The sequence below is a fragment of the Dasypus novemcinctus genome, chromosome 3 (genome assembly GCF_030445035.2).
Source record: "Dasypus novemcinctus isolate mDasNov1 chromosome 3, mDasNov1.1.hap2, whole genome shotgun sequence".
Taxonomy (NCBI): Eukaryota; Metazoa; Chordata; class Mammalia; order Cingulata; family Dasypodidae; genus Dasypus; species Dasypus novemcinctus.
The window spans coordinates 126,758,216-126,783,891 of NC_080675.1; the positions used below are offsets into that span (position 1 = coordinate 126,758,216).

At 38.6% G+C, this 25,676-nt stretch overlaps 1 protein-coding gene across 1 annotated transcript in view; it reads right to left on the reverse strand.

Annotated features, from left to right (window-relative positions):
- WDR72 (WD repeat domain 72) overlaps positions 1-25,676 on the reverse strand; it is a 248,867-nt gene that overhangs the window by 217,535 nt on the left and 5,656 nt on the right. Inside the window, exons 3-4 of the mRNA XM_058294228.2 lie at positions 6,608-6,674; positions 3,879-4,042 (exon numbers count right to left, since the gene is read on the reverse strand). Of these exons, the coding sequence (XP_058150211.1) occupies positions 3,879-4,031 (153 nt within the window). The 5' untranslated portion in view covers positions 4,032-4,042; positions 6,608-6,674. The remainder of the gene's footprint in view (positions 1-3,878; positions 4,043-6,607; positions 6,675-25,676) is intronic.

A 25,676-nucleotide genomic window follows, 5' to 3' on the forward strand; every position in this document is an offset into this window, starting at 1 on the left:
GAATACCACCAATTACCATCACAAAGATGAAAAACTCCCAAATGAGGAAGTTCCTAACACACGAAGTAGAGAGGCTTCTAAAGAGAAAAGTTCTGTGGAAGCCAGACCATGGACCTAGAGGCAGCGTGCAGACCCTAGGCATGTGATCAAAAGACCCTGGACCTGGAGTCAGCATGTATGTGCTGAGAAGCCCAGGCAAGGGAGACATTCATTTCCTAGCTCTCCTGCACCCTCCCATCCCACCACCCATGGCAGCAAAGAGTAGACGGAGATGTGTATACAAGACTTTAGTGAATACCTGGATACTCTAAGATGCTCAGAAATTTGAATCACCTTCTTTCTCTCCCTACTCCTATTCTCTAATCCCCTCGACTCCCTATACAAATAAATGATACCATCATTACACTAATCCCATCCACCACCCAAGCCCCAAATCTGGAAGGTATCTTTTGTTCCTTCTCCTTTACCCCACTGCCAGTCAGTTACTAAGTTCTGTGCATTTTTCTCTTCTAAGTATCTTTCCAGGTTTCATTGCCTCTTCCCTCTCCCTCATCTCATCTCTCCCTCACTTCATAGGCTCTCCAATATCACCAAGTGATATTCTAAAATTTGAATATAATAAAATAGTATTCTTTCATCACCTCGCTTAAAACATCAAAATCCCTTAATATCACCCCCGCTTTTAGTTAGTACCTGGTGTTAGCTTTGCTAATTAAAATACGTTAACCCTTTAATGTGGCAGATTCCACTGGGCCTGTGCAGCTTGAGGCAGACACGCTGATCACCTCCCAACTTACCCTCTTTGGTCCAGGGCTACCCAACTATTTTACAGTTCCCTCAAGGCAAAGGCTTTTAACTTTCACACACATCATTTCCCCTGCCTACAATCTCCTCCCACCTTTCCCTCCTGTTAACTCCTGGGCACCCTTTAAAACTCAGCTCTAGAACCACCCTCAGAAAGTCTTTCCTTGATCTCCTAGGTGGTGTGATGTGCTCCTTCACTGTACTATATACTCTTCAGCCAATTCCTATGACAGCACTGATGGCACTGCTTTACGACTTCCTCTGTACAAGTGTGTCTCCTATGTGAGACACTGTGCAACTTGAAGGGGTGTCCTGTGCCTAGAATATACCAAAACCTCCTATCTAATCTATCTAATGAATGAATAAACTAAAGTCCCTGGATTTGTTTTTCTACTTTACAGCTCATGGTGGTAAGTGTTAAAGACCATGGAATTGCATGTATTCTTTTCTCTAAACCTTTTTTGAAAGGAGAGAAGGCTCTTCAATTTACAGGATGAGGAAATAAATGGCTCCCAGTTCACTTTACATCCTGCTGCCCTACAATTTCCGATTTCCCTTTTTTATTGTCCTTCCCCTTTACAGACACTCAAGGCACCATGGGCAATCATATCTCCTTTTACAGTCCCCATGTTCTCAAGCCCTATCTTCTTCCTCCTTTGCCCAAATTATTTCTTTAAACGCTCAGTTTTTAAAAATCAAATTAAACCACAAACATTAAAATCACAATTATGGAACACTCACTTGACCTTTTTACGGATAAGAAAAATATTTGTTGGGAACTCAAAATTGACCTTGAGTTTTTGAAAAGTCAGGAGTTTTTCCCTTCTACTGTATGACTAGTTGTCAGGTAGGGGTGAGAGTCATGGGAAAACAAGAGTAGCTATGTTTATTCATTCTGGTCCTATGGTTGGCCATAGAAAACACCAAGGAAAATTTTTGTGTGGCATATCTCACATTCAAACAAATCAATGTCTTATTCATGTTGTTGACTTTTTTGCAATGTCCCTACAGTGCTATTTCCTAAACACAAAGCTTATCCCATCAGCTATTTAAATGTCAATGGCTTTCTTTGTCTAGAGCATGGTTTCTTAACCGGGTCCAGGGACCCACAGGGGTCTGTGTAAAGATTTAAGGGCGTCCATGAGCTTGGATGGAAAAAAAAAATCAACTTATCTTTATTTTCTCTGACTTCTGATGTTGAGAGGCCTAAAACTATCTGCCACTTTATTCAGAAAAGGGTCCGTGGTTTTCATCTGACTGACCTAGAGGACTCTATCCAAACTCCTTTGTTTCCCGAAGTCCTCTATGACCAGGCCCCCTCTGGGCCTCAATTCTCTCTTAGCCTTGATTACACCTAGGCTCCAACAACAGACACAGTTCTTCAAACACCTGCAGCTTCCCTGATGTGAAATGGTCTTTCTCTTACTCTAGCTGGTCTCCATTACCACTCTATATCTCTAATCCAGGGGTTTATCACCATCTGAGACTACTGACATTTTGGACCAGATAATTATTTGTTATGGGAGTCTGCCCTGTGCACAGTAGGATATTTACAGAATCCCTGGCTGGCTTCTACCCACTAAGATACCAGTAGTGGCCTCCACTACCCAAGTTGTGACAACCAAAAACGTCTGAAGACATTGCCAAATGTCTTTTATGGCACAAAAAACACCCTCTCCCAGCCTTCTACCCTGTCTCTCCATTAAGAACCAATGCTCTAATCCCAAGCATAAGATTTGCTCCTACGAGAAGTATGGCATAACTTCCCCCACTGAAGATGCATTGCAGATCACTCCCTACTTTGTGCTATGCCATACCTTGTATTATTGGCATTATTTCACTATCGTTAGTCTATGTCCTTCCTCTCTACTATGCTGCAACTTCCTTGGTAGCCAATCACGGGCTTCTCACTCATGTTTGAACTCAGGCACCTACCATACTGCCTAACCTAAACTGTGCACTGAACAAACCCCTGCTGAATAAATACCAAGAACATATAAAAAAAGATACAGATACTAGGATTCCAAATTTCTTAAAGTAATAGAAACCTACATATTACAAAATAACTTCTCCTACCAGAAAACACTGCTTCAACATTAAAGAGTAGCAAGACATTTTAAACCACTTAGAAGTCTAAATTTACACTGTAATAGAAAATTAAATGTGAGGGCCACCATATTCAAAGCACAACTGTTGCAATGTTTCCTTCAAGATAGTTCACAAACATTGAGCCGGTGTGCTATGCAGTTCTTGGCAGTCCTGTAGCAGAACTGTTCAGTAATAGAAGATGTTAATTAATTACACTATAAAATAGAATTACAATTAATTGTTAATTTAGGTTTTAAAGTGACAAACTTTAAAGGCTAAAAATAGTCTTTGATCTTTAAAAGGCTACTTAATGAGGGCAGTATACTTTAAGTACATCATTAGTTTAAATGTTCAAATTGGGTCTAGAGGCTGCTAGAGTTAAGCAAATATCTATTCCAATATGTTAAATGTTTATGACTTGGGACAGGGACAATTAATTGCTAATCAATGAGCCAAATCCTAGGTGAGGTCAGGTTCTGAAATAAAAGAAAGACAATTGTAAATTGGATTTAGAGCTTTGATGCAACTTGTAAAAATCACAGGCAAGCACAACTAAAAGAATAGCAAGAAGGCCAAACTGACAGAAACACTCAGATAATTAAGATATTACTCAGTTAGCTAATAGTGGTTTTCAAGGATGCCCTTTGTTTAGATCAATGAGCCATAATTTTCAGAATTACACTTAAATGTCTGAGTTCAGTTACTTAAACATATAATTCAGGATATAAAATAGAAAAACTCAGCATGGTTTAGAGGATGATAACACCTAGCAGGTAGCTAAGATTAGCAATATTCATAATATCATTTTCATAAATTATTTTGATCCAGCATATAATATTTTTCCAAATTCAGAAGTAAAATCAATTTATTACTTCAGTAAACATATTTTTAACAATTATGCAAAGCTTTCATGTCATTGCATGTAGAAGCATGGTGTGCTTATTTTGTGAGCTCTGTGCATTTCATTATCAGTAGGGTTCACTAACCTTTAGTTCAGATGAGAGATTCCAGAGACAGAGCTGACCCTCTTGACTTCCAGTGACAATCGTTTGTTGGTCATCGGTGATCATGATGGCAGTGATGCTGTGAAGTGGGGCCATTTTTCCCCATAGCGCCACTGCCTGCAGGGAGGACCTCATGTTGGGCCAATCTGGACAAACAGAGAAGAGAACATGGTCAAATGGATACAAGGTCGTCATCCTTAAATATTAGGAAACGGAACATATTACAAAGTAGATATTTGAGGACACAAACTTTAATAACAAGATTTTCTCCTGGAACTCTTCCATAAATTAAGAGATAAAATAACCATCAGACAATGAAGTTACCATGCCCCGTGTTAATGATCCCAGAGGAAGGACTGTTCTTCCAACTCCTGATTGCTGATGTTGATGAAGAGAAGGATAGGAATAGTCTATTCACTCCATACCCAGCTCTCACCACATCCTGTTCTGAAGGGCAGTGGGGTCCTTCAAGAATAAAGGTGTCTACATAATATAATGTCACCTCACCTAGGTGCCTAATGCCTGAAGTTTGCTATTAAATCTTTTTCATAACAGAGTTTCCTGGTCTTCAAAGACGCAGGTATGACTGTCATGATTTCTGCCATATTCATGTTCTACCTGTCCTATTTTAAATAACAATTTTAATAACTTTTATTAGATCCATTTTTGTAGATGACATTTTTCTAAACAATAATATTCATGAGATCACTAGCTTCATGTGTTAAAATAATTACTAAAAGAGTTTCTCTGTGAACCACCCAAAATGATCTGAAATATCAGCCAGTAATATTTGCAGTCCATTCTATAAAACATTGAGTTAAGTTTCCTGTCCACATAAGAATTCTTTTCTGAAACAGAAATAATTTTGGGATGAATACTACCTTAAGTCCTCAGAATAAATTAGTAGGTTTTCTCCTGTAATTTAGCAGTACATATTTAAGCCCATTAAATCTGTCAAATAGGAAAGAGGTGGAAGTACAGGCTTACACCCCACATTTGCCTTGGAAAGTTAGGAAATTGAAACCCTTCTGTCCTGCAGGACTTCTAGATACTGAAGCATATAAAGTATGAATACCAATGTAAATTTAAAAAAATTATAGTGCATATTATTTTTAATGTTCTATTATGCACATATATATCCATAAATATACATACATGTGTAAGCACTGACAACATTAACACAAATTTAATATGGGTATTGCCTAACCCACAAACTGGTTGAATTAAAATTTGTACTTATACTATGGAATTTAGTTCCTAGTTTCCCAAAGTTCACATCTTAAGCCAGTTCACAAGTCTATCTAACCTATAGTTACCTGTACTATTCTTACTATAGTACCCAAGTACCATGAACCCAGGTTTCTATAGAAAAATGCTTCAGCATTCCATTTCAAAATAACAGAACCACAAAAATTAACCATATTACTAAACTAACCAAAGAGTTCTGATTTCATTAACATTGTAACCTTAACTTGGATCTCTTCTGCTTTGAATTACGACATTTTTTTTGTTATTATTTTTATATACCCTGCCCCCCAAATGGATTCACAAGAAGAGAGAATCAATGGACTTTAAAGTAATTTTCAGGAAATTATCCAAAATACAGCATGGAGAGGTAGAGGAATAGAAAATGCTGAATATAAAAATTAGAAAGATTAACAAGGGAAATTAAGAGATATGGATGATAGGATGAAAAGAACCAACTTTTATTTAATATTAATGTGCCAAAAAAGGGTAGATCTCTTCTCCCTAACCAATGCAGTCCTAAAGCCATCAGGTAGAGCAGAGGGACCAGATGCAGCAGGGACCAGAAGTAGAGTAGCAGAATTGGAATAGAGCACAAAGGACATCCACATAGGACGGCATGCAGAGTCAGCACCCAGGAAGGGTGGGTAGGGTGTCCAGTGTGAGTTTCAGAGCCCAACCAGGGTAAAGAGAGATAATATGTACAAGATAGTAAAGCAATGGATACTGGAGCCTGATCAAGGGAAGGCTCCATGAGGGGGTGGTTCAACAAGGGCTGCCAACAGCCTCAGAGGGGTAAGAACCTGTGACATGGCATGTCAGAGCCTGTGTGAGAAGGTGTACAGAAACTCAAACAGCGTGATGATGGTGTTCACTCCACGTAAGGAGGCACTGGCACAGGGGATTCAGAGCCTGAGCACAGTGAGGAAGGAGCTTCCATTTACAAGGACAGTTGGGCACAGAGTGCTGGTGTCCAAGGAGGATGAGGAAGGCCATCACACTGGAGGACATTCAGCACAGGGTTTCAGAGTCCTGGTGGGGTAAGGAGGGCTACTGCCCCAAAGTACAACAACACACTGGAACACAGATGGATGAGGAGGGTATTCACTTGTGTGGTCATGGGCAGCTCCACAGGGGATGAAAAGGAGAGCATCTGTATAGAGGATGGAGCAGTAGCACCTGTGGGAGACTGGTCACATACAGTGTAATTGAGCAAGTAACTAAGATATTAAGGATAACAGGAAGCAAGTTTCTTACTGTCAGAAAAGGAAGGTAGAAATACGTAAAGGGAGAAAATTGGAATAATCCCAGTCCCTGTGGTGTTGGAGTAAAATCAAAGGCACTGTTGTGAAATAAACATAGAGGTAAACACACACACACACACATTCTCTAGTTCTATTCACTAAAAGGGCCTGGGACCAGCACACCCCAATAATAATGGGCTCACCTAACTCACCTAATCTTACCTTCTAATAACTATTATTCTTCATTAAAAGGAGCCAGAGCTTCTGGGGAAAACGGTTGATTACAGGCCTGGAGCAGGAAAAACACAAGATGAGCCTGGAACATGTTAAAGGCAAAAAAAATTCTCCAAAGGACAAGGGGATATAGCAAAAGGACACAGAGGCCAGTTTGAAGGGGTACCCACTGGTCAAATCGAGGACAATTTGAGAATCAAAATTAAAATGCTAGTAACAAATTATATAATTCCTATATAAAATAGGAAACGATGAGTCCACACTTATGCAAAATAAATATATACATTAAAGTTAGATGAGAAAAGAGGTACTTATATGGTTTCAAAATATCTCCCCACAAAATATGTATTGCTTACAATGGGAGAGAAGAGTGTCTTTACAGTAGAAAAGCCTGGCAGACACTATCTAAAATCAAGTGATGAAAGTTAATGTCACCAGTGATGAGACAAATCAAATGTACGTGCCAATAGATAAGATGGAATGAGAAGAACACAGCATCACTTCTGTATACTCCTACAAAGATGCATGCCTGAATTTAATCATGACAAACCCAAAATAGGTGACACTACAAAATAGCGACCTGTTATCTTCAAGATCATAAAAGCCAAAGAAAGACTAACGAACTGCTCCCCAACTAGAGATTCAAGAGAGGACCTGAATCTCTGGACTGACCATGTGATAGCCAGGCCCTAAGCCTCAACAGACTTGCAACTCCTACACTCTGGTTTATTGGACTTACCCCACTCAGCTAACATGGAGGTGAAGAAGGTCAACCACCACACCAGGGAGCCGAGAGTGCCTACAACTGAGAGGAGGAGAATTGCATCCAGCATCCATGTGGAATCTAAGCTCCCTCTTGATATAGATGTGGAGTGGACACAACCATTCTAAGGTCCACAGGATGGAGGAATAGAGTATGGATTACAGTGGACTTACTGATATTCTATTCATGAACTATTGTGACTAGTAATGGAAGAAAATGTGGCATTGGTGTGGAGAAAGTGGCCATGGTGGCTGCTGGGGGTAAGGAGTGGGAGAAAGAGATGTGATGTGGGGGCATTTTCGGGGGTTGGAATTGTCCTGGATGGTGCTGCAGGGACAGTTACCGGACATTGTATGTCCTCCCATGGCCCACTGGGTGGACTGTGGGAGAGTGTGGGCTATGGTGTGGACCGTTGACCATGAGGTGCAGCAGTGCTCAGAGATGTATTCACCAAGTGTAATGAATGTCTCATGATGATGGAGGAGGTTGTTGTTATGGGGGGAGGAGTGGGATGAGGGGTGTGGGGAGCATATGGGGACCTCATATTTTTGAATGTAACATTAAAAAAATAAAGACAAAAAAAGAGATATGAGAACTAAATTCAACATGTGACTCTAGAGATTCTAGACTGTATTACTAGGACAACTGGCAAAATCTGAATGGGGCCTAAAAATTGAAGGTAGTAGTATGTCAATGTTATATCCTAATTTTGATGTTTTTTATTATGATTGTGTAGAAGACTGTCCTTATTCTTGGGAAATATACATTAAAGTATTCTCAGAATTTGGGGTAACAGGTTGGTGATGTATTCTCAAACAGTTTTTGGAAAATAGTACTTTCTACTTTACTTGCTTCTTATCTGTAAGTTTGAGATTGCTTCAAAAATTATTTAAAAAATTAACCGCTGACAATTTTCCAGAAAGTTTCAAAGACATGAAAACTTATATTCAAGAAGCCATAAGTTTTAAGGAGGCTAAAATAAAAATAGATGCCACAGCACATCTTAGAGTTTCTTTTTGAGGGGATAAAAATCTTCAATAATTGATTGTGGGGATGGTTGCACAACTCTGAATATACTAAGAACCAATGAATGTTATGGTACACTTTGGGTTATAAAAGCTGTTAAATAAATAAGGAGCAAATATAGAGCAACAGAAGCTATAGAGTCCTGAAAAATAAATGTAACAGAACATGTGCAAGGTGTTTAGAGGTAAAATTGTAAATTGTCTTTAAATAATAAAGACTTTAATCAATGAAAGAATTTAACATTTAATGTTATATTAATGAAAGGAAAACTCAGTGCCACACAGATGGCAATTTTCCATAATTCACCTATAAATTCAACCAATTGCAATCAAATTCCCAATAGATTTTTGTTAAGGAAACTGATGTTTATCCCAAAATTCATATCAAAGAGTAAAGAGGCAAGGAAAACAAAGACATTTTGAAGAAGAATAAGGAAAGGAAGGAGACGCTACAATAATTAAAATCATGTGGTACAGGCCCAGAGGTTTTCAAGTGGACTAACAAACAGAATATAATAATAGAACCCAAAAGCATGTGGGCAGGGGGGTGATAATTTGGCATATGGCAAAGATGTCCATATGTATCACTGAGAAATTAAATTTACTATTCCTTTACTCTGACTAGGAGAAATGGCAATTCACATGAGAAAATAAAATTAATCCCAAAACTCAGAGCTTACATACATAAAAATTGATATCATACTGAATAAAGAGGTACATCTTAAAGACAATACTTTAAAAACTTTTAATAGGATATATAAGAGATAATCATTAAGACAATGGGACAGGAAGGATTTACTAGACAAAACCTCATAGAAACCATACAAAAATGGATAAGTCTGGTTCCATGAAAATCTAAAACTCCGGAGCTTCTATATATGAAGCAGAAATTAAATGAATTTTTAAAATTTGCTTTTCCTTAGTTACTATCACCTTTACTATTATTCTAAGACATTGCATTTATAAATTAATAAATTACATGTCATTGAGAAATGCCCCCCAACAGTCTCTAGGTCTAGGTGTGTATACAATAACACTAATAAAATGAATTTAGAACTATGTAGACTGACTGAAATTGACTAACACAAGGGAAGTTAAATGATAGTCATGTGCAACAATCTTGATAATATACCCATTTTAGCAAAAACTTCATATTGCGGTATGTAATCTTAGGAAATTAGCAGGTACATTTTACATATGAAAACAAATAGGATAGGCCTAAGATAATTCAGCCAAGTAAAATGACTGCTCATTTAACAGCTCACTTATATTAAAAACACTGGCTGAGAAAGAGGGAGGGTGTAAGAAGCAACGGAAGTAGGAACATAACGAATTCCAACTGAAGTTAAGTACAGGAAAAAAGTAAATCAGAGCAGACAAAGACTTGAGACATAAGAGAAAACTTGTCTTTAGTGTCTGGCAGTCTTGGGGCACTTAGTGTAAGGGCAAATTGATCTAAATCTCTACCGCTATGGAGGGTTCCACTGGTATTCCAAGCCCAGGACAATCACTGCCCATAATGGCTCTTACCTGGCTGAATAAAAGATGACAAGATGGTAGATATATGTTTAAAGAATGTAGGAAAGCAGAAAACCTAATTGTAGCAACTTCTAAGACAAAGTATTAAATAGATGACATGTTTCATTTATCAGGAAAATTCACTTTTGGGGAAAAACTCATTCCAGTGACTGCTAGACAAATGTGATACAACTGAAAATTGCAAAGAAGTAATGAGGAAGAACCTACATGTACAGGTATAAATATTCTGCTACTAAGCAATACTACTCTGGACTTTCCATGACTCTTAACTATAGCTTATATTATAACTAAAATCACCATTCAAACCTCGCTTGCATTTTGACCACCACTCTTGGCTTGGCTAACGTGTGCATCTCAGAACCTAGGAGAGGCAGAAAGAGGGAGTGCTGGTGGTCACGTCGCTCCAAAGGAAACTGAGAATTGTTTGTGCACTTTGGCTCGGGTTCAAGGACATGCCTGTCACCTTTTTCACTTTACCTAGGAACCTGTCGTCAAGGAAATTTGTCTAGCCTGCTAAGTAGAACTGCAGGAGAAAATATTTTAGGGAATGAATGTATTTGTAATCATTAACTAACATTATGCTAAAGATAATTCCTGAGGCTAGTTATTTATATTCCTATTTTTCTGGAAAATTAGCCTCTCTTACTTGAATCATTGTGATATCACCTACCCAAAAACCAGCCACTATGTATTACTCTAGTTTTGCATCTCCCTTAAAATTATCTGCTTTGCATTCATATAACCCTTAATAGCCAAAGGATTTCAAGCACATACACCAAATTAGGTACACCAATGCCAAAGCCACAAGAAATGAGATTGCAAACAAAATTCATCCTGAACAATCCAGATTGCTAAGTGTTAAACGAAAACAGAACTGGAATTCAAAGACCTGGTTCTAGGACTGGTTTTACCACTTATTACCTGCATTGCGAGATTCTAAAAGTAGTAAATAGTAAAACTGGTATAATATCACCTGTGCTACCTACATCTCAGTATTTGTATGAGGAATAATTTGAATGATGTAAATAAAAGCATACAGGCATAAACATAAATTTATGCTATCATTACATTAGCTTATTAAACCCCATAATTCTAGAATTTAGGGCTAGAAGTAGCCTTGGGGATGATTAATCCAATCCCTCTCACTTATAAGAAAGCTGAAAATAAGCAGGGTGGCCTAAATAATTCTTCAGATCACTTCTGAGATTGAGAGAGACTAAATGAATTGCACAGGGAGGATAAGCAGCTGATTAAAAAGTCGTACATCCCAGAAGTTGTTTTTTTCAAGGCTCTTTTTTTTTTTTTCTTTCTTTTTTCAGAAAAGTCAAAAAGGTAGCTGCAGAAACATAGTTCCTGGTCATCAAAGTGAATTCATGTCTTCTGAGATTCTTTACAACTTACCAGAAATCTCCATTAAAAATAAACCTCAAGGATAAAAACCATTTATTGTGGGCTCTCTGCATTGGAAGGGAACCCAGTATTCAGGAGAAGGTTATGCCCATGACAGAGTCTAGCTATTCCATTTCAAATAATTATGTGTCTAGTCAAGCCTTAAAATTTTTAGAAAGAAATTACAGATCTCCATCACAGTCCCAAATTATAATTATCGTATCTCAGATATGAATGACTGAATGTTATTTTCAAATGCCCAAAACAAGTGTACAATGGATATATGTTTACATGTCCTTAAATGGTTTTTAAATCTGGTCTATACCAAAGATAATTAAAAATAAACACTTCAGTTTAAAAAAAAAAAGTGGACATTAAAAAGAAGCATTTCCACAGACAGGGATACAGTTACAGACTATACTGTCAAAGGCAAATAAATTTCCCTCATTGGGATCTAGTCACAGCACCAAGTACAACTTAAAATTTTGATATGCATTGTTAATTACATGAGCAATATAATCACTATTTTATCATATAAGCAATATAGCTATTAAAGTAATTATATATAAACACAGACACACAGACCCACAAACATAAAACTGTATTCTTTATTTTTTGTTTTTTTTTTTATTAATAAAGCTTAGAAAAACGGACTAACTTATTGTTGGAAGATGCAAACAGTTATCACTCAAGTTGAAGTAAAGAACATGAGCAATTCTAAAGTAATTAAAGAAATTGAAGTTGTAGTTAAAAATGTCCCCACACTGAAAACTCCAGGCCCAAATGACTTCACCGGTGAAGTCTACTCAATGATAAAACTGTACTCTTAAGTGACTTTCAATTGCTACCCAAATTCTGACTGTAGTGTACTCAGATACCATAATGGATTCCCAGGATGAGATCAAAGGTGCACCGGTGCTCAGAGATGTATTCACCAAGTGCAATGAATGTCTCATGATGATGGAGTAGGTTGTTGTTATGGGGGGAGGAGTGGGGTGAGGGGGTTGGGGGGGTATTTGGGGACCTCATATTTTTTTAATTTAACATTAAAAAAATAAAGTGAAGGCAAAAAAAAAAAAATGCTCACAGCCTGCAGGTAGAATACGACATGTGAATGATTTACTTGCTAGTTATGCAGGTGCATTTACTTATACCCCACCACTTTTTCCAAAGTGGCTTTAATACTGTCTATCAAGTACTCTGGTTAAGTGCTATGGGAACACAGTCAGAGAGTGTGGTGAGATGTACAGAGAGTAGCCAGTGTTTCATTAGCCTTCTCATCCTTTTGATTTTTGTCCCCTTCTTCAGTTATAGTCTCTCAATGCCCTTTTCATATATATGTATTATTTGTCATTTCTGAATGGTCTAATGAAAAAATAATTTAGAGGAAAAAAGTCATTTTAGATTCTAGTTATCAATAAAGTATGCATTATAAATCAGGTTTGATACAGTTTAAATATATTCATTATGTATAAATTCAAATTCAATTTATGCATTAACTATGAGAGAAAAGTATAATTTAAGTTTAAACATGCTATATTAATATTACATACTAAAGTACAGATTAGGTATATATCGAGTAAGACCAAACCTATATTAGTGACATAATGTTTGGATTTCCTCCCTTTTCTGATTATTGAAGTAGTCAATTGTTCATTTCTATAATTTCCACATTTTGTCTCTAAGTGGTAGGGTAGAAGGTTTCAAGCTGTTACTTGCAAATGCTTCTTAGTCAATGCAACATGAAGTTTGCAAATACCTTTACTTTTTTTAAGAAAAATACCCATATTCATTGAAATCTTTATGACTTCACCCTTTTTAATATTATTTATAGGGAAGCAGACTTGGCCCAGTGGTTAGGGCATCCGTCTACCACATGGGAAGTACGCAATTCAAACCCCAGGCCTCCTTGACCCGTGTGCAGCTGGCCCATGCGCAGTGCTGATGCACGCAAGGAGTGCCCTGCCACGAAGGGGTGTCCCCCGTGTAGGGGAGCCCCACACGCAAGGAGTGCGCCAAATAAGGAGAGCCGCCTAGCGCGAAAGAAAGTTCAGCCTGCCCAGGAATCATGCCGCACAACACAAAGAGCTGACACAACAAAAAGAAACACAGATTCCCGTGCCACTGACAACGACAGAAGCGGACAAAGAAGAACACGCAGCAAATATTCACAGAGAACAGACAACTGGGGCAGGGGGGAAGGGGAGAGAGAAAAATAAATAAATCTAAAATATATATATATATTATTTATAAAGTACCTGTGGTGGCTACATAAGAAACTTTATCAGATGAATATACCTCACAGATCTAAGGCCCACCTTCATGAAGTGAATCTGCAGAATTTTTGCTGTTTTCATTCTCACTAATACAGAATTTCAACAATAGAGTCCCTGTTTCTTCTTTATAACCAGTGGTCCACTATGAAATAAATTTAATAAATCAGAGCTTCCCAGTGGTATGCCAAGGCACATGGTAGTTTACACGAGTACAATCTAATGGCCAACCAGGAAACAGCAATCTAATATTTCCATCCACTTTGGCGGAACACAAAAAGGGGAATTAGTGTGGTTAATTTCTCCAGAACATCAATTCGGCCAGAAGAAGAAGACTCTCCGGTCCTAGGAAAGTCACATCACTTTTCCTCCATTTTCTCATCAGCAAAATAAAAAGTGGAACTCCACATTCTTAAAGTGATAGGAGATACCGAAGACACTCAACCCAATATGTGGACAAAGATGACCATCAACTGTTTAGGCCTTGGGAAGGATGGGAAGCACTGAATTAAGTAAAACCTGTGTAGCAACATAAAAATGTAAAGCTCAAATCATTCAATGTTTGCAACTAAGTAATGAGCCTTCTGGTGATGCTGTCGTGTTGACAGCCACTAACTGCTGCACAAACTATCATGATGAGCACCTGGAAGCTAACAAACCCCTTCATTTTAAAGAGAAATATTTCTTTAATAATATATCTTTAAATAGAAATAGCAATGGCTACCAACTCTAACAATGTCAGTGAGGACCTCCTGAACCCATAGGGGCTGTTAAATCAACAGTGAGGAAATGCCTTGCAAAGCTGCAAATTATAGGGTGCAGGGAGGAATATGTCTTCATCTCTGATCCATAGTCCCTAGCACACTGCCTGTCACATAGGTAACATTCAATAGGTATTTCTTAAGTGACTGTATTTAACCTTGAAAACAGAGCAAGGTTCACTAGAAACTAGAAGAAACTTTAAGAATGTGGAGTTCAACTCTTATTTTCTGAGTAGGAAATGGAGGAAAGGTGATATGACTTCCCTAAGACCAGAGAATCTTCCTGTTCTGGTGGAATTTACATTCTAGGGAAATTAAACACACTAATTCCCCATGTTGTACTCCACAAAAATGTGTGGAAATATTAGGTTTCCAATTCCCAGGTTGGCCATTAGGTTGTACCCAGTATACCACAGTATCCATTAACATAATTCAAAACGTATTTTTATTGTAAAGAAAAGAAGCAAGAAAATATAAAGGAAAGAGTCAGATAAATCTTGGTCTTATTCCCTGCTTACTAGATTGCAAATATTCTTTCAGGCTCAGTTTCTTATCAAGTGGGGATAGTAATTACCTTGGTGAATTGTGAAGATAGGTGATCCCGTTCATAATTGGCACTAAGTTTTACTGAATAAAATTAGTTATAATTTTACACTGTTGGATAGAGATTGTCACTGTTGCTTTCTAGCAATCTACCTCTATTGGTGTGAGATTTCCTTCTGTCACTTTAATAATTTCGCCATGACAGTTTATTTTCTCAAAAATACTGTGGGCATATACTAGAACAGTTGGTCATGAAAATATACTATTATAACTTCTAAACTCTATGATTTTTTAAAATTTTTTCCCCCTCTCTTCCCCTCCCCCGCCCCCACCCTGCTGTTTTTGCTGTCTGTGTCCACTTGCTGTGTGATCTTCTGTATCTATTTCCTTTTGTCTTCTCTTCTCATCTTTCTCCTCTCTAGAATTCCCTGGGATTCAATCCTGGGGACCTCTGATGTGGAGAGAGGTTCCCTGTCAATTGCACCACCTCAGTTCCTGGTCTCTGCTGCACTTCACCTTGATTCTGCCCTTGTCTCTCCCTTGTTGCATCATCATCTTGCTGCATGACTCACTTGCATGGGCACTGGCTCACCGTGTGGGCACTGACTCACCACACAGGTACTCACATGGGCACTTGGCTCGCTGAGTGGGCACTCGCATGCCGCACAGTCACTTTCTCTCCTTTTTCACCAAGACACCCCAGGGATCGAACCCGGGTCCTCCCATATGTTAGGCAGAGGCCACATCCACTTCCCTCTATGATGATCCTTTAACCAAAGACTTCAGGCCAAATTAGAGTTGCCAGATTTATCAAATAAAAATATACGATGCCCAGTTAAATTTGAATTTCAGATAAACACTTTTTTTTTTTAAGTATTAAGAATGTCCCAAGCAATATTTGGGACATTCTTATACTAAAAATGTAATTACTATTTATTTCTTGGGACACACTTATTTTTTTAAAATCCATTGTTTATATGAAATTCAAATTAACTTAGCATCCTGTTTAAGTGTCCTAGGGCCACTGGCCCTTGGCTAAAGCCAAAAAAACACAAAAAAATGGGGAAACTTGGGGACACAATCACACACACATACCCTTTCACAGATGAGGAAATGAAGGATCAGGAAGGTTGATTACTTGGCAAAGGTAACCCAAGAAGATAGTAGCAGAACCAGAATCAGAATCAGGACTCCTGACAACCCATCCACAACTATACCCGGCCACCCAACCCTGCCCTGCACATAACAATGATTGCTCAGACCTCACCATCAAAGCCTTGGTTATCTGCAAGGCAACCTTCCATTGTTATTGACTGTTCTTTAAAAAAATTATCAAAAAGTCAAACAAAATAACAATTACAACCTCGTAGTCATCCAGGCTCCAATGTGGCATGTATTGCCTTCAAAGCTGGCCTACACTCCCTGGTACTTTCTACAGAAATACAATACCTAGCAAGCACCAAGAAAGGTCAACACATCATTACAGCTCCCATTCTCCTTCCTACCTTCATCTTCTTCCCTATAACAATTTGTTTTTAACTTTGTGACTTGTCTGAGACTAAAGAATAATGAGTGTGATACAAGTGTGGTTTTGTGGCTGGTGTCTACTAAACACTGGAATTGTTTGGTCAAAAATAGCTTTCTTCAGAGACACATCCAGAACCAAGTCCCTGCCACAGCAGCCTCACAGACAAATCTCAAGCTCCTTGACTGAAGACAGCCAACAACAACAAAAAAAATACAAAGAATGAATCCTCACCTAGAAAGCATGAATTGACAAAAACCACCTGAATGAAATAAAAGTAAAAACAGTGTAATAGTTAATAATATGAGCCTCAGGAGACAACAGACCTGGGTGTGAATCTCAGATTTCTCCCTTATAGTTGTGTAACCTTTTTGTAGCCCATCCTTTAGCTTCCTTGGCTGCTCAAGCAAATAGTATGAAATGGCTAAACAATAGAAGAATTTATTTGTTCACAGTTTTAAGACTAAAAGAAAATCCCGATCAAGGAGTCATCGAGGCAATGCTTTCTTCCCAAAGACTAGACTTCTGGAGCTGGCCACTGGTGATTCTTGTCTTGGCTGCTCTGTCACATGGTAATGAACATGGCAGCCTCTCCTGGCCTCTCTGTTCTCTCCTGGACTCCAGTGATGCTCAGCTTCTTACTTCCTATGGCTTTCTCTCTGTATGTCTGAATTGCCTTCCACTTATAAAGGACTCCAGTAACAGGATTAAGACCCATCCTGATTGGGCTGGTTCACACCTCAACTGAAGTAGCCTCTTCAGAATCTCCTACTTACACTGGGTTCACACCCACAAGAGTGGATTAAAGAACACATTTTTCTGGGGTACATATAGCTTCAAAATACCACCCCCACCTACTGTTTTCCAAAGTCGTACCTAGGCATTATGTAGGACAAAAATGAATAATATTTTGTAATCTTGAAACCAGAGGGAGTTTTGTTTCTAACTTTGGAGATTAAGAAATTGGGCTATTAAATTTCAAATTGTACACTTTCAGTGCAGTTTCTTGTATGCAGACTATACCTTTAAAAAGTTGAAAAAACAGGTAGAGGGAGAAATTGGAGATGTGAGTAAAGGAGCTTGGTCAGCATCACATTGCTAGCTAGTAAGTGACAGTAAAAAATTTGGGAAAGGCAAAAGAGGCCTTCAGGAGGATCAAGGAACAGAAATAAACTAAAGACGGAGGAAAAGCAACTGGGTACCAGAGTAAGCCAGAGTGAGAACCACTTTAGCCTTTGGGGAGTAAGAAGCAAGCCGCCTCAGGAGCCCGTAGGAAACCTAGAGCTCACGCACAGCCGGAGCGGTTTCAGTAGAAGCCCAGTCCCCCAAAGCTGTCTGTTTTCAGATGCTCCTGAAGAAAATGTTCTTATTTTATCAACAGACTGTAATAAGATCACTCCTTTAAGAGGTAAAAATTTGTTTCTACAAACGCAAAGGCTGCCCAAGAGGTTTTTGAATAACACACAAAATTCTACCTGGTCTACCCACTGAAGCATGACTATTTCAGAATTAATCCCTAGCCAGCAGCAAAACTAAGCTCCTCCAAAATATTATTACAGAGTGATTAGCTGCCATTTAAGAAACTCTGGAATGCCATGTATTTTAGGTAGGGACTATCTTGACAGGTAATGTTAATGATAAGTAACCCAGAGATCATGGAAGAAGTTTAGCAGATATGCCAATTAATACCTGAACTACAACTCCCATGATTTACAATGTTTATAAAAGAAAACAAGGAAGAAATCAGTTGGCCAGGCAATCCATCCTATAAATTCTGTCACAATGAGGCTTCCATCACAACTCACTGTTCTCCCAGCCCTGTGAGTCAAAGATTTTCACAAAGCATTTTCAATCTCCTTGCTCATTAAGCTGCAGTGGGCAGAGCTAAAACTGCCAAATTAATGCCAAGTACATTTCATTTACAATTTTACAGTTGTCAAAAAGATGAGTTTTAGGGTGGTAAAGAACATGAGAAGGACAACTCATGTTCTCCTGGGTGCCTCCTTCACTTTTATTTATATTCAATCAGTGAACAACTTCAGGAACTATAATTTTCTATCCTAAAACCTCAAAGTCTTAGGCTTTTGAAGAGGCTTGTATTTTATTTTTAGCTTAGACTACATTTAACTATTTGAATATGTATAGTCAATGTCTCAGGGTTTTTTTGTTTTGTTTTGTTTGACTTTGAGGTGTCTAACACGTACAAAAATAGTTCTACAGTTCTAACCTACTGTTAATTAAATTCAGCAAATATTTACTGAAAACCAAATATATTCAAGATGGTTGATTGGGTTGCAGAGAATACAAAGAAGAGAAAAACACCATGCCCCTTTCAAAGTATTTACAACTTAGTCATCTTCTGATAAGTTTTAACAAAGTAACTCATTCCATTTGTTTTATTTGCCAAAGCTGCTGGGAGCAGAATACCAGAAATAGGTTGGCTTCTATAAAGGCAATTCATTAGGGCAAAAGCTTACAGTTCACAGCTATGAAATGTCCAAATCAAGGCATGAGCAGAGATTCCAATGCACCAAAGGTCAGCTTCTGGTGATTAAGATGGCAGCCAACCTCTGCTTTCTCCTCCAGGCTCACTTTCTCCCCAAGCTTAGCTGTGGGAGATCAGTCATATGACTTGTCTCTTCCCAGGCCTGTCTCTTTAGCTTTGGGCTGCTCCACTGATTCCAGCCTCCAGCCTCTCTGTTTCTGCCTCTCAGAGTTTCTCTGACTTTCCGCAGCTATAGGCGATCCTGGAGTCCTCTCTCCCATATGAAAGGATCAAAATGGCTTGCAGTTCTCTTTTTCTGTGTGTCTCTATTTACATAATACTCCGGTAAAAGGTTTAAGACTCACCAAGAGCCATGCCTCACTGGCATAGTCCAATGAAAGGACCTAAAGCAATCTAATAAAAGTGATCTAACTGAAAAGTTTCTTAACTGAACCTAACGCAATCAAAGGGTCCCACACCCGTAGGAATGGATTAGTTCCAAGAATATAATCTTTTCTGGGATCAAACCATCACACTACTGTATGAAAGAGTTTATTTTTGTATGTTTATTATTTTATAAAACTATTTCCAATCTTTAGTCATATTTTTCTTTGCCATATCCACTGTAAAACTATTTGCTTAGTACATTTCTTTAAAAACTCACTTTATAAAATGAGCTAATTATATATTAAATTAAGTAGAAATTATATAAGTATTTCCTTTAAAATCATCTTAATCATTAGTACCCACAAAAACATGATAGCTGATGCAATGGTTATATTTTTCAAAATGCACATTAAAATAATCACTTACCTATTAAAAAATGTTTTCAATGTACCACCTAAAATCTTGGGAAACTTTGTTTTCACCTTCTCCCACAGTCAAATACTCTTCTTCACCTTTTCAAATCCCCACCCGAACCCAAACAATTCCTACACCTCACCATGAACTGCTAGTGATCCTTCTAATTAACCAAGAAAATCAAGGCATTCAGGCATGAGCTTCTTCTTAGCATTTCAACGTTCTGTATCTTTTCCTTATTTTTAACCCATCTTTTTGAAATATGTGTACAATAACATTTTTGTCTTTGCCCCAGATTTCATCTTTTGCTACTTCACTTAATTCCTCTGTTTTAGTTTGCAAAAGACTACTGGGAGAATATATCAGAAATGGGCTGGCTTTTACAATGAGAATGTATTAACTTACAAGCTTACAGTTCTGAGGCTGTGAATGTGTCCAAATCTAGGCATCGTCAGGGATTCTTTCTCCCCAAACTGTGGCTGCAGGTGATCAGGCAATGGTGGCATCATGAGAAAAAGGGCAGCTTTGTGCCGGTAGGCACACGGCAGCATCTGCTAGTCTCTCCCCTCTCCTCTGGAACATGGTGCTTTTAGCTTCCGGCTAAAGTGGCTTCCTCTCAGCTTCCGTATCTTCTCTGTATCTCTGCAGCTCTTTTTCTGTGTCTGTGGCTTTTTCTTCCTCCATTTATAAAGGACTCCAATAAGAGGATTAAGATCTACACTGGGTCACACAATCTAACCCAGAGGCTCTTAATTGAATTTAACCAAAGGTCCCATCTACAATAGGTTTATTATATGCATAAGATAGGTTAGTTTTAAGAATAGGATTTTCTGTGGTCCACAAAAGCTTCAAACTGCCATACCCTCTATTAAACTTTCTTTCTGGTATCTTCAACTGGTCTCTTTTGTTCTATTGCCCATTTGCCTTTATTTATATACACTCAGGTAACAAATATTTATTGAGTATCTACCATGTGCCAGAGAATACGCAAGATGCTGGAGATGTAGACAAGAAAGACAAATTATCAAAGAGCTTAGATCCATCCTGCTAAAGGCTACTAAGGAGATAGGCACATCCTGGTTTACCACACAGTGTGATTACCACTATGTTAAGGATAAATGCAAGAGTATCTGGAGAAAAAATATGTTTCCCCTGGTAGATAATATCTATGTTCAAATCCCAAATCTTATGTACTTGTTCCTAGTTACTCTGAACTTTAATTTCCTCATCCATGAAATGGAAATAATACCTATCTCACATGGCTGTAATGAGAGTAAGGCAGCATATAGCTAGTGATTAGGTCCTTAAGTCAGACAGCCTGTATTTAAGAGCCAACTCCACTACTATAGATGACTCTGTTCCTTCATCAATAAAATGGGAATAAATAAAATACCAATCTAATAGGGTTAATGTGAGAGTTAAATTAGATAACCAATTGAAAGCATCAGATAGTAAATATTCAAAAAACGCTACGCATTATTATTGGAAGGCTTTTTGTAATCTCAATATTTGAGTATAAATTCTGCTAAGTAAACCGTGGTTCAATGAGTAGAGTCCTTGTCATTCATAATCCTTTGCTTTATTATTCATAATTTATAGTAAACCCTATCTACTAGATGAATTAAACAGGGAAAATGAAGAGTTCAAAGGCATGAAATTGGCAAAGTAAAACAAATTCTACCACCTTCCCATCTGCCAGATTTTGCTTTTTTCTAGTTAGAACATACATCTAAATAAGAAATATATGCTTAAATTTTAGTACAAATCACACAGTTAGTCATATATCAAATTCTATTCTCTATTTCTTTTGTATAATAGAGATCCTTTCCATGCACATTATAGGCTGAGTAGAGAAAATATTCATTTATTCATTCAATAGGTATTTACTAAGGCCCTACTGAACGAAGGAGGGAAAAACACATGGTCCTGCTCTCTAGGAATTCACAACCTATACATCCTGGGTACTTAATTCACTGAGTTAAAGTAGGAGGGATAAGGATTTCAGAGGTTCATCAGCAAAGTGAGCTTCACTCCCATAGCAGACAATGGTGCATCCCTTACAACCCGACTACTCTCTCAGAAAATTCCTTGTATTTCTGGGGGGCAAGTTAGCTCTTTCCTTAGTCCTGACATCTACTTCCTTCTTATCAATTTCAGGATAAATGACAGTAGTAGTCAGTCCATGGCCATTATGACAATCTTTTCCTCCTAGATGAAAGGAACTTTCACAGGTAGGACTATCTGCCTTCGTGGCCCATGCCATACCCGCCCCCACCCCTGCCCATAGCATAGGCATAAGTCTCCCTAATGCCCATGATTCCAGTGCTTTCCAACCATGCCAAACAACCAAGGATACCTGTGCCAGGGAAGCTGGTTTAATCACCCTCTTGCACTCTGGAATCCAAGGAGAAGTTTGGTCAAAACTGATTTACGTCTGGAAGGCTTGTTGCTTTAGTTTGCTAAGGTGATCAAAGCAGATATCATGAAATGTGTTGGCTGTAACAATAGGAATTTATTAGTGTACAAGCTTACAGTTTTTAGGCTGAGAAAAATGTACAAATCAAGGCATCATCACGTAATGCTTGCTTCCCCAGCTGCTGGAAATCCTGGACTCCTGCCACATGGCCAGGTACATGGTGGCATCTGCTGGTCTCTTGTTGTGGTTCCATCCAGTGGCTCCGCTCCTGAAGAGGCAAGGACGAACAGAGCAAGACAACACACACTAACAGCTCTGGACTGGCAGGCTGGTGGCGCAGGTCCAATTTACTGAGGAAGTGTAGTAGCTTTTATAGACCATGAGGCAACGTGCAAGCAGCCTACTGGCTATGGTAATTTAGCGAGGCTGATTGGTTCATGTGCTCTAGTTGCTGGGAGGAAGGCAGATTTCCAAGGGACATGCCCAGGCATGTCCGCCGCATGCCTTGGCACCATCTTTTGGGTGGAACCCCAAAGGCCTTATAGTTAGAGAGGTTTTCCTACGTCTAACAAGGCGTCGGCGGCTTGCCCACAGTCTCTTCCCCCTTTTTTTCCAGGTTTCCCTGCTTTCTTCAGCTTCTTGCTTCCATGGCCTTCTCTCTGCATTCATCCAGTTTCTAAAGGACTCCAGTAAAAGGATTAAGACCTGCCCTGGCCATGCCTTAACTGAAATAACCTCATCAAAAGGTCTTACTTACAATGGGTTTACACACACAGGAATGAATTAGTTTCAAGAGCATGCTTTTCTGGGGTACATACAGTTTCAAACCAACACACTTGCAACGGCAAAATTCCAGGGTAGCTTGGAGAGAAGGCTAGGAAGAGACAACATGAGGATCATAATCCAAAGGAATCTTAGCATTACCTGAATGCTTAGTTTTTTTGGAAGATATTTTCTGGAATGTCCAGTCAGTTCTAACACGAATTCAGGACACAGAAGGTAGGCAGTTTGTAACCATTCTTCTCATCTTTGTTGTAAGCCCCACCTACTTTTCTTATTCTACCATTTCATCTCATTACTCAACATTAGCTAGTCCTAGCTCCTCCTACTTTTCCTTATTCCAGAACATATCCTCACTTTTTTGCTTTAATTCTCATTTCCCCTTTTAACTAGCCTTAAGCCAGTGTTGTAAATTCAATTCAACAAGTGTTTTCTGAATGCTATCTGTATTCCAGACAATGTGCTAGGGGCTTTTCCATGCATTGTCTCATTTATTTCCACACCCACATTAGTGTTATTAGGAAAAGGAGGCCTGGTAAATTTAAATGTCTCAGCTAGGATAATATCCCTTGGGCTGTCTGAATTCAAAGCCCATCCCACTCTTCAAAGGGCCTGAGTGGACAGGATAACGACACCACTACCTGTTTGCAACTCCACACTCAGACAAGCCAGTCCACCTATTAGAAACAAAAACAAAAACAAAGCCTCAGGTTCAACTACAGGGTGGTTAAGGTGTCAAATCACTCTTTTAGTCAGAGGGTAAAGCTACAGACAGATTTTCTCTACTTAATCCACAAAACCTACTCATTACATGCGTGGGAGTACATACAGGGGCAAGAGTGTTTTCAAAGCATCGGGACTAAATAGAAAACGATTAAAAGCCCATTGTAGCACTGGTGTCATGGAACTAGACTCACAATACACAGTGAAATTTAAACATCACAGTGTTTTCAATGCAGTGTATGTTACAAGAACTAGCAGAGGGAGACACTGGCTTGACTGGACCTATAGGTCAACAGATGTGGCATGTTCTAACAGGTCCTTGCCTCTGTTTATCTAAAAAAAAGGCCCTGGTAAGGGGGATTCCTTTGGTCTCTGCTCTGCCAGGTGTCTCCTAACCGAAGAAAGCATCGTCCAGTGATATCAAAAATTCTGTCTCTGGCATAAATAAATGCCCAACTCCTATAGTTCCTGGGTGTGGGAGAGCCTGAGAGGCCTGGAATCGATCCAGCCCATTTTAACTAGCAAGAAACTACCTAGTAATACCTTGTTTGTATTTCTTGGAGGAGGGACACAAGAAACACTTATTTCATTCCACACAATAATTCACCACAATCAGAGGGAGCACGGCAAGGGCAACACCATCTCCCAGCTGCTGATTACATCAAAGGCTTGCAGCACAAATTCAATTTTATGATGTTAATCTTGGCCTGCCACTCAGAAATTTTCTCTGAGGGATATGATTTTTCTCTGGATTTCATTTTAAGAATGATTTTCTTCGTCCACAATCAATAAAGATATGTTTTCATCAAAAGACTCTATCTTGGCAGAATTCAATTGGCTATTTCAATCCCTTTTGGTGACACAATATTAATTAAAATAGTTTATGTTGCACCTCAACTGGAAAAAGAGGCAGTGAAAATAGCAGCTACTCACAACACATGTTCTATACACATCAACATAGAGGGCAGAAAATAATTTTCTCCTTCGCTGGGTGACAGACATTAGCTATTCAAGAGAGATGTTCTAAGTTGGTTTATCTAGGGGGAAAAAAAAAGGAAGCTCCTTTTGTTTGTGTTTTTTGTTCAATAGGAAATCAAAATGCACATAAAAAAATGTTTCACATATTCTCCTCCCAGTGCCTCAAGAACAGGAGAAATAAATATCTCCCTATCTGTGTGGTATCATGGGCTGTTAATCACAACCACAATCACTGTTTCCCTTAACTAAAAGAAAATTACAATGCTATTAAAATTCCTTTTATTTTCAGCTTCTAAATAACAACCGCAATTGAATGCACTGCATTTCTCAAAAGCAGGCATGAAGAATTAATAGAGTTCTTCACATTTACAAAAGGAGAAGAAAATTATGAAATTCATTACAGAAAATAACTGGCCTGTTTTAACAGGGGTTTTGAAAGTGCCAGTTAATATTCATTCACTTAACAAATATTTATCAAGCATCTTCTGTGTACCCAACGTTGCTCACCACTTGGGAGACTGAGATGAAGGCTCCAATTCCTGCCGCACAATGCGGACAGCGCAGCCAGACCAAGAAACCTCCATCACAGAGGAAGGATGCAGCCTCGTTCCCACAGGATGCCTGGAGAGCACGGGGAGGCCATGCTCAATTCTGCCTGGCGAGGGCTTCTCAAAGGGAAGTTCAACTACTGACCCATTTGGCTGGTTATTTACATCCACAATTCTTGAAATCAAAAATAAGAAAGGAACTCAGTCTCTAACCAGGTCTCTTATAAACCAAAACTTCCCACCTTCATACTGAAGTCACAACTCCATTACAGCTACCTAAGAAGGCGGCAATAAAGAAATCAGATGTACTGATACCCTGAAGAATCCAAAGATTTTAAAGGACTTGGGATAAATTTCACTCAACAGTTCATTTCCTCAAAAAAGGACCTTAATCTGTAAGTGCTCAAAAATTCTTATAGTGTAATCTGGATGTTAGATTCAGAAGAAACAAAAGCATCAAATTAAAGAGCTGTGTGGAACTTCATAGTAATCTAGCCCAAATCCCTAT